At 42.9% G+C, this 10,634-nt stretch overlaps 1 protein-coding gene across 1 annotated transcript in view; it reads right to left on the bottom strand.

The window, feature by feature from the left end:
- Positions 1-269: 269 nt before the first annotated feature.
- gucy1a2 (guanylate cyclase 1, soluble, alpha 2) overlaps positions 270-10,634 on the bottom strand; it is a 139,908-nt gene continuing 129,543 nt past the window's right edge. Inside the window, exons 7-8 of the mRNA XM_067985423.1 lie at positions 8,866-9,020; positions 270-1,250 (exon numbers count right to left, since the gene is read on the bottom strand). Coding sequence (XP_067841524.1) covers positions 1,043-1,250; positions 8,866-9,020 — 363 coding nt within the window. The 3' untranslated portion in view covers positions 270-1,042. The remainder of the gene's footprint in view (positions 1,251-8,865; positions 9,021-10,634) is intronic.

Here is a 10,634-nt window from a genome sequence, read left to right as displayed (position 1 = left end):
GGTGCTATATAACTGCAAGTTATCATTATTGTTGTTGAATTAATGCAAAGAGACAGAGTGGGATATGTTTAGATTCAGCAAGGTCCCTGGTTATTCTGAATCCAAACTGCTTCTCTCTTTGAAACCCCTGATTAGAAATACTTTCTCCTTACACAGACACTGCCTTTTGCAGGAATTATGAATGAAAATATTTTAGAATATTATAGCTCTTGAAAACAAAAGTCTGTATAGTATATTTATTTTTTGGCAAACATTTCAAAATTGTTTTTACAGACCATAACAACATGGATTTATACACAATTTTATATATATATATATATAGGAGAACTCTATAAGAAAGCTCAGAACATAGAATCATAGAAGTTTACAGTACAGAACAAGGCCATTTGGCCTATTATAATGTCTCTTTACTACTGGAACATTAATGGAGAACACAACAGTATGTTAGTTTGAATATTAATAGTTTTAAAGTCATATTCTCTCCTCATTAGGCGATGCTGCTGAAACTCTGAATAAATTTCCAGCTGGGTACTTTTCCACTGACACCAAGCTGGACACACTGAATGAAAAGCCAACAGCCTAACTTTTACGAACCTGTGCCCACAATTTTCTGATAGGTACTGGTGGTGCGTGACGTACGTCACTGTAGGCGCGGACTCAGAAAATTTACCCTGTAGTTTCAGCATTCCATGAACTACATTGGAAAAGAGCTCAGAAATCTCACCTGAACTCAACACTGTTGTACTTTTGCATATATTTGTTACAAATACATTTAAGAATGGTTTAAATATCTGAAAACAGTTTTGTTGTACACAAATTATTTAAAGCAGAATGTCACTAACCTTGCTTTTTTCCCACCTTATCAGAAATGGGGATATGCTTTCAATGAACATGGAATACATCTATCCAATTTCTAAATTGACATTTCCGGATTCAGCTTTGAGGCAAGTGTTCAGCTATTAAGGAAGCCTTTATGCGATGTCTTGTCCTCCTTTCTGGAATCCAGTGTGCTCCCAAGGCACTCTCCAGAACGCACTACATCTCATAAGCTGGTCTCCCGAAGGAACATAGTCCCAATATTGTATGATTTTTTCCTTGTGCAAGCAGACATGCTTATCATCCTTGATGAATTCGGAGAAACATTGGCCTCCAGAAAATAACATATTCCATGAATTTCCTTTGGGAAGTTTTCTGGAAGGTCATTTCTGGAGCGTGGTGTGAACTTAAAGCTCTCATCTCCCTTTAATAGCCTACATTCAAAATGAAATAAAGAGTAAAAGAGTCAAGTGAAACATCACAAAGGATCTGTACCCACAACATTTTTTTTATCATTCACTAGGCTGCAGGCAATAGGAAGGCATTGAATAACCAACATTTAATACTGCATGTGATTAAAAAGGTCATATAGTTCAAGTAAAAACAAGCTTTGTCTTGGTTGCAGTGTGGATTAAGTTCATTGGATTTAGCAGGGCTCAGACGGAATCAGAGTTTCCCCCTAGCCATCACACAGACAAAGAAAAGACACTGGGTGCTGGGTTCATTTTTGTTCTCAGATGGTTTGGACTGGGCCAGAAGGACTGTAAAAGTACATAGACAAGTTAGCAGAATGGGCAGACAGGAGGCAGATGCAATTTAACATGTATAAGTGAAAATCAAACAATGGGAGTATGCCTTAATGGAAAGATACTGAAGAGTGAGAGTGTTCAATCTCTTTGAGGAAAGTGTGGAGATCAGTCTCATTGAAATTGTGAGCTCTTCTTCTCTTGCCCCTTACCATACCCTTGTCCCTTTTTTTGTCTGTCTTTGCCAGATGCTCAAGCAGTAGACATTCTTACAAAGTGGGACAAAAACACACATGAGCCATCCAGGGCAGCTACCTGACAGTCAGCTCAAAGATCCAAACTTTCTTTCATACCTGCTGTTCTCCCAGACCGCTGCGACTAGCTTCAGCCAGAACTGGCTTTTTAAAGGCTGCACTCTAATTCCCAAGCACCCCAGCAGATTACTCTCATTGTACATAGGATTTGCACCAATGGATTCTCCGTTGAATATGCAAATGAGCTGACCGACAAAGTTCTGACAAATTTAACTCTGCAAAACATCAGTGGGCACAGCTCATGGTTCAGTGACACAAATCCAGTGCAACTCGCCACGTGGACATTTTAGGGCCAGCTATTTTATTTCAGTTCTTTTGCCTGGTAGAAAATAGTTGCAGGAAGGATTGTACCTTTTTCTTTGTTTCTGAAAGAAATTATGTGCTGTTGCAAATGGAAGAAAATGATTGCCTGTGGCACTACAGTAAACGATTGTGCTTTTCTCCCACGCACCAGTGTATTATGAGCATTTTACAAATGTCTTTGTGTCATTGTGAGAAGCAGTAAGTTGAGCAACATTCTATGATTGTACTGTTAGCCTTAATTCTCTTAAGAATTCAAATGCAGCCCAAGGACGGGTAATGAAGGTTATCGCTGCCAAGCAGCTGGTTAGAATTGAAAAATAATTGAGAAAATGTCAGTTTCAAATGTTATCTGCGTCAAATTTGAGTTAACAGTGACCCACTAATTAGCCACAGCTTACAGAGACATTGAGCTGAACCTCAGGAGCTTAGAAACATCCCTCTGATGTATGGAGGTTTGTAGTGAGGCTTCATGCATGAGATGAAATGAGAAAATCTCTGCCTGTTTAAGATTTTGCTTTCTAAAGTGTAACCTAGGACACTGTGACCTCCTGTGATCACACAGTAAATTTCTGCTGCGGTATCTTATTTTCTCTGTCAGAAGAACTGAAGAGTACATTTCTAGCTGATGAGCTCAGTCCTATCGCACAAAACATGCGCAGGGTCAGAAAATCAGGCCCAACTTGCATAGTGCACAGCCTTCTGGCAGGCCTCATTGACCACCCGAATTTTCCCTTTCTCTAAATATGCGTGAGCTTAATTTAATTATTTAAATCCATTTAAATATATTGAAAAATGTACAGTGCGGTTTCCCATCCTTTTAAAACAGGATAGTGATGTTTGCTCTGCTTGCCCATCAGGAGTGGGGGGTAAAAGGGAAACTTGTGGTTGATGGAGTTCTTAAATAAGTAGATGATGTTTTGGGATTTTTTTTATTTTAATTTTTCTATCTTTTTTCTACCATCCATTAGTGCTTGTTTTGGGGGTTTTTTTGCTTTATTTATTGAGTTTTTTTATTCTTTGCTTCTTTATATTGTTTAGTTATTTGACATTTTTTCGTATTAAGCATAGGGAATACTTATGTTGAAACAAAAATAGTGAATATCATCTGCAAAATTACCAGAAAGCAGACTTTAATTGCAGTATTTACAAGATTTCAGAAGAACAGGAAGAACTTAAAAAAGAAGGGAATCTCACAATACAAACCTTTGCAGGAGCTCAGGGAGTGACAAGGCACCTAAGTGAAAGCTAAAGTCCTGTGGCAATCAACATGTCCACTTAGAATTAACGATGGGGGTTGGTTTTAACGTGCCTGAAATACCATATTTCATGGTTGAAGTGATACAAATTGAAAGATGTCATGAAAGGGAGATCAGTAGACACAGAGCCCAACTGCCCACGTTCTGCTAACAATCATATATGCGGGCCCTGGCACACCTACATGGAAATGATCTCTACTGACTCCAGGTCATTAGGCCGCCATTTGCAAAGCTGTGCCATTTGCTGCAGGGACAACTGCAGCCAGCCTACATCAAATGGATGGCATTCAAATGCAGTCATGGTTTACCCACCCCCCTCAATTTTTCTGCCTCCACCTCCTTCCAGGCTAGCATAGGGTAAACTGCAGTATCAGCCAATGTGCTGCCCTCACATGAACCAAACAGGTGACTGATGCATTGGTCAACATATTGAGCGCTTTCATCTCCTTTCTCTCTGAATAGCACCAGGAGTATAATATGGCTTCACAATTTCACTGCACTGCTCAATTTCCCAAAGCAGAAAGGGTCATTGATGGCAGCCATGTAGGCATCAAGGCAGCAGCTTCCTGTTCATCCGTTGCCACTACGTGTTACACCTCTTAATCTGTGCACTGGTGACTCACCCAGAGCTCATTAAGTGCAGCCTCTGAGAAATATATTACTGTGCTGGTGCTTGTGTTGATGAGAAAGCCACAGGTGCTGTGAGGTACTGTCTTGTTCTGGGCCACTGGCAGTGCTAGCAGGCTGCTCTTCCATGCCTACAATGACAGAAAAGGAACAAATGTTAGAATTATGTTTCGGGGTTACACCTTCAAATAGAGCCTCCATTGTAAGATACCGTGTGTGGTGTTTGTGTATGTCCGTGTGAGAGAGCGTGAGAAGGGGAAAGGAACAAGAACATAAGAACATAAGAAATTGGAGCAGGAATAGGCCATACGGTCCCTTGAGCCTACACCGCCATTCAATACGATCGTGGCTGATCTTCAACCTCATCTCCACTTTCCAGCCTCATTCCCGTATCCCTTGATTCCCTTAGAATCCAAAAATCTATCTCTCTCAGTCTTGGATATACTCAATGACTCAGCATCCACAGCCCTCTGGGGTAGAGAATTCCAAAGATTCACAACCCTCTGAGTGAAGAAATTCCTCCTCATCTCAGTCTTAAATGGCTGACCCCTTATCCTGAGACTATGCTCCCTAGCTCTAGAATCTCCAGCCAGGGGAAACAACCTCTCAGCATCTACCCTGTAAAGCCCACTCAGAATCTTATATGTTTCAATTAGATCACCTCTCATTCTTCTAAACTCCAGAGAGAATAGGCCCATTCTACTCAATCTCTCCTCATAAGACAACCCTCTCATCCCAGGAATCAATCCAGTGAACCTTTGTTGCACCCAAGGCAAGTATATCCTTCCTTAGGTAAGGAGACCAAAACTGTACACAGTGCTCCAGGTGAGGTCTCACCAAAGCGCTGTACAATTGTAGTAAGACTTCCTTACTCTTGTACTCCAACCCCCTTGCAATAAAGGCCAACATGCCATTTGTTTTCCTAATTGCTTGATATACCTGTATGCTAACTTTCTGTGTTTCTTTTACGAGGACACCCAAATCTCTCTGAACACCAACATTTAATAGTTTCCCACCATTTAAAAAATATTCTGTTTTTCTATTCTTCCTACCAAAGTGAATGACCTCACATTTGCCCACATTATTCTGCATTTGCCACCTTCTTGCGCACTCACTTAACCTGTCTATATCCCTTTGCAGACTCTTTCTGTCCTCCTCACAGCTTACTGTCCCATCTAGCTTTGTATCGTCAGCAAACTTGGACATATTACACTTGGTCCTTTCATCCAAGTCATTAATATAGATTGTAAATAGCTGAGGCCCAAGCACTGATCCTTGAGGCACTCCACTAGTTACAGCCTGCCAACCTGAAAATGACCCGTTTATCCCTACTCTCTGTTTTCTGTCCATTAACCAATCCTCAATCCATGCTAATATATTACCGCCAACCCCATGAGCCTTTATCTTGTGTAACAACCTTTTATGTGACACCTTATCGAATGCCTTTTGAAAATTCAAATATACTACACCCACTTTATCTACCCTGGTGCAGTCTGCAGCCGGGCCCTCAAGTCCCAGAGCTGCTTGAGGTCATCCACCATGGCAATCTGAAGTGTCCTCAATGGAAGCTCAGCAGCCTTCCACCTCTTTTTAAAATTCATTCTTGGGATATAGGCATCGCTGGAAAGGCCAGCATTTATTGCCCATCCCTAACTGCCCTTGAGAAGGTGGTGATGAGCCTTCTTCTTGGGCTGCTTCAGTCCGTGGGGTGAAGGTTCTCCCATAGTGCTGTTAGATAGGGAGTTCCAGGATTTTGACCCAGCGACAATGAAAGAATGGCGGTATATGTCCAAGTCAGGGTGGTGTGTGACTTGGAGAGGAACTTGGAGGTAATGATGTCCCCATGTGCCTGCTTCCCTTGTCCCTCTAGGTGGTAGAGGTCGGGGGTTTGCAAAGTGCTGTCGAAGAAGCTGCAGCCTTTGGGGATCTAATTTGTAGGAGCAATTGGATAGTTAAATGAGTATTTAAAATAACCACTAGGGCTTTTTTTTTATTCGTTCATGGGATGTGGGCGTCGCTGGCAAGGCCAGCATTTATTGCCCATCCCTAATTGCCCTTGAGAAGGTGGTGGTGAGCTGCCTTCTTGAACCACTGCAGTCCGTGTGGTGAAGGTTCTCCCACAGTGCTGTTAGGAAGGGAGTTCCAGGATTTTGAACCAGCGACGATGAAGGAACGGCGATATATTTCCAAGTCGGGATGGTGTGTGACTTGGAGGGAACGTGCAGGTGGTGTTGTTCCCATGTGCCTGCTGCTCTTGTCCTTCTAGGTGGTAGAGGTCACGGGTTTGGGAGGTGCTGTCGAAGATGCCTTGGCGAGTTGCTGCAGTGCATCCTGTGGATAGTACACACTGCAGCCACTGTGCGCCGGTGGTGAAGGGAGTGAATGTTGAGGGTGGTGGATGGGGTGCCAATCAAGTGGGCTGCTTTGTCCTGGAAGATGTCGAGCTTCTTGAGTGTTGTTGGAGCTGCACTCATCCAGGCAAGTGGAGAGTATTCCATCACATTCCTGACTTGTGCCTTGTAGATGGTGGAAAGGCTTTGGGGAGTCAGGAGATGAGTCACTCGCTGCAGAATACCCAGCCTCTGACCTGCTCTTGTAACCGCAGTATTTATATAGCTGGTCCAGTTAAGTTTGTGGTCAATGGTGACCCCCAGGTTGTTGATGGTGGGGGATTCGGCGATGGTAATGCCATTGAATGTCAAGGGGAGGTGGTTAGACACTCTCTTGTTGGAGATGGTCATTGCCTGGCACTTGTCTGGTGTGAATGTTACTTGTCACTTATCAGCCCAAGCCTGGATGTTGTCTAGGTCTTGTTGCATTCGGGCTCGGACTGCTTTGCACAAGGGTGTTTCTTAATTCTGTAAGCTGACTGTTATCTAATTATGAAATGAGTTCTTGTAGTAGACTTTTTTTGCTGGATTTGTTGTTAGTGTTAATATTTGTAGTCAAATGAGGGCAACACTCGTGAGGCTGGACTGCAGGAGGGCAATCAGATGGTGGTTGTGAGGACAGTAGTTATACGGATTGCCGTGACTGTTGGTGTAGTCAGTAAAGGATCCTACAACTAGCGTACGACCCTATTTTAATATTACAATGATTTTTTTTAATACTCCTGAATGTCTACAGGGGCGCCCAATCCAATATAGTAGGTGGCGCACTTCTGGCTCAGGATGGGGGCACACGTGTTGCTCGCTATATTGGACCCTTAGGCACCCGTTTCATTCCTGAAAAATGAGCGCGGCGCAATCCAATTTCTAAGCCATTATGTCCTATAAAATTAATTAACAGTGATAAAAAGAAATATCAAAGTATGTAGCAATGATTAAAATAACCCAATCCTGACAGAGGCAAAGATTTAACATGCTGAAAATTGACTTGCAAATGTCAAAATAATTAGATGTGCTGCTTCTTCCCATTCTCAGGGAGGTGGATGTTAGCAGAAAGCAATTAGTTCTGTAATGCTTGATCAAACTTATTGTTAGGAGTGTGTTACAAATATTCAAAATGTATTAATAAGAGCACTTACTTGATTTTTATGGTCTTGTCTTAATGATGTTGATTGAAATCTGCATCTGGTAGCCGACAGCAGGTCCTTCTGTCATACACGTGCTCACTGGCTGGAGAATCCAATTAGAATATTGCTGAACAGCACACTTTACAGAGTGCAGCGAGCTGGATCTGTACCAGACGGTATCATGGAGCCCAGCATTTAATGGGACTCAATGCAAATCAGCTTCGGTTGCTCAGTGCTGTTGCTGGGTGCACGACGACAAGACAATCATCACATGCTGTACTTTGTGCTGAGGTTTAAGATAGTTTGTTTCCTATCTGGTAAGGGTATTAGGTACATCAGAGCTCTGTACGGTCCAATATGATTTGCCACAAAGTATGAAAATATAACTGTACTTGCTCAGAAACATATTACACCAGTTTATCACAAGCAGTTTAATCCCTGAGCAGGCCTGCCCTCTGGCTGGGACTAGCACCAGAAAACGGGGCAAGAAATAAAAGTGTAGCTACAGACCCAAGAGGCTGCACTCCTGACCGCTGGCATCAGGGCCTTCTGGCTACTGTTGGAGAGTAGCAATCAGAAGACCCCAAGACACAAGATTGTATTAGGGGGAAGGAAAGTACCTTCTAAAGCTTCTCCAGTGTCACCTCTTGGATCTTTGGGCTGCACCCAGGACCCCCGCAGACTCTCTGGCCTCTCGGGGTTCTGGTGCAAGCCCTATAACTAGGTTTCTTCAAGCAACCCCCAAAAGGGGTGCCACAGTCAACCAAGGAGGAAAGTAAAGCAGGAGGCTCAGAACGCAAGCTCCTATCACATTAGCATTGCACATCCTCCAGGCACAGGCCCAATTATGTACCTTAGGGAACTCACAGGAAATCCTGGAGCAGCGCAGTGGGGATTAAGACCTGATGTAACTATGCTTTTCCCAGGCTTCAACGAAGAAGAAAATCCACTTTAATGCCTTCAAGAGAGAGGGAAGAAAATTGAAAAGAAAAAAAATTCTTGAGACATACTTCAGTATAAATAGAGCTAGGAAAGGCACGAGGAATTTCCACCTCTGAAGTGTCACTTTAATGTTATTCTATGTATTGCACACTCATGATGCAGAGAAGCAAATAAAGCTGTTATACTCTTACTATCAGCTGACGGTCATTAAATATTGCTGTTTTCTGTATACTTCTAGATCCAATCTGACGTCCTGGGCACTATGCGTGAAAGATATTGTCAAAGAGCCTGTCGTTATATGAACTATAACATCTATATGAGTGAGCCATGCTATGTTTCGTACTTACTGGTGTGTTGTGGGGCTGACGTTAATGTGCCGTGGTTGACTTCCTGACTCAAACTTGCTGGCCAGAGTCACGTTGTTTCCAAACAAGCAGTAACGAGGCATTTTCACACCAACAACTCCTGCCAGTACAGAGCCAGAATGGATCCCAATCCGTAACTTAAAAAAAACAAAGAACTTTATTAAATTCTTTAACCGGAGACACCCCTATTACCACAATGCTTAGCACAATGTAAAATCCTGTAGCAAATTCACACAGAAAATAATTAACTAAAAGAACACATGATGTTGAATAGGAATAAAATCACTGACATAACTAAATATAAGAAATCTACATACAGTATATTAAAATTCTTACATCTGCGCACACTGTGACCTTGGTTCATTAGAAATTCCTATGTCCACATTTATACTAGAAACTGACTATGTAAACTTGTCTTAGGAGTTCTATTGCTCTAACCGACTCTGCTTCAGTGCTTCCTAAATTGCCATAACTTCTGTGATTCAACAATAAACAATAATATATAATCAAAGTATTATGTAAAAATGACAGAAAGTATGACTTTTAAATTGCGACTGAATTAAGTCTGTGCACCCTAGACTAATTCTCCCCCGTCCTCTCACCCCATTTCACCTGAAAACTAGTCACTTCAATTTTTCTTTTTTGACCTGAAACCAAAAATTTAAAGCACCTTCCAACTTGCGTATTTCCCTCACCAAACAACAATTAAACTCTGATTGACCACATGCTGTGTTTACTTTCAGCAATTAGACCTTGTACCATTAGAAGACAGGTCAAATTAAAGGTAGTTCCACCTTGCACTGGACTTTACTTTGATTCCCCCCCACCCACCCCACAATCTGGGCACTAGTCAGGCCATTCACTGTGGGGCCTTCTGGCTGCTGTCCAAAAAACAGCAGGCAGTGGGCCTCCAATCCGAAAGATCTTCTGGGACGGATTAATGTTCTGAGAGGAAAATGTGGCCGGACACTCTGTAAGGTCACTCCCGCTTCATTTAAGTGCATCAGAATGCTTATTCCACCCCTGCCACAGGGAAAGCCCAAAAATCCCCAGTAATGCAAAGGGCCCGAGGTGGCAGGTCTTTGGTCCTTTTTCCACTGCATTCCACCCAGAAGCTGAGCATTCCCCATATGCCAGGCAGAGAAGAATCTGCCTCATTGTGTCGTACATGGTATACTAGTCCTACAATTATAAAACAGCGTTGGCTCTGATTTACCATGAGCAATGCCATGGGAGAGCCACTATTATTACAAAAGAGAGAGTGAGAGAGACTGACAAGTTCAGTTTCACTGGTTAGTGTTCATCATCTGAACACCTCAGTTGATAGATTTCGTCTTGGTAAGCAGTTAACAGGTTACTGCAGGCCGTCAATCTGTCTACCTGCGGCTTTGGTCAATTCTTCTTCCAGCAGCAACACTAGGATCGGAATGTAGGTTAAAATATGCAACTGCCTTGCCAGGTGGTGTTCTGGCAGCATGTAGGCCTGATTTCACAATCATCAGCAGCTGAAAGGAAAAGTCAAGGAGGTAAAAATTTATTATGGCCTGTTTTCCAGCGTACAACTAATGGCGCGCTTCCAGGGCACGCCTGAACAGGGAGGCCCAAGGCTCGACAGAAACTGGGCCTCGGGCTTCATTGTAATAATTGGGGCGAGCTGCCGGTGCCTATCGTGCCTCCAGAGACAGCCCACCCGTGTGGCTGGATTGAATATGGGCTGTTTGCATCGCCGGCAGCGGCCCTCAGGTACCTCC

The sequence above is a fragment of the Heptranchias perlo genome, chromosome 6 (genome assembly GCF_035084215.1).
Source record: "Heptranchias perlo isolate sHepPer1 chromosome 6, sHepPer1.hap1, whole genome shotgun sequence".
Lineage (NCBI taxonomy): Eukaryota > Metazoa > Chordata > Chondrichthyes > Hexanchiformes > Hexanchidae > Heptranchias > Heptranchias perlo.
The sequence above is the reverse complement of the archived record's forward strand: the minus strand, read 5'-3'. Positions and strand labels throughout refer to the sequence as shown.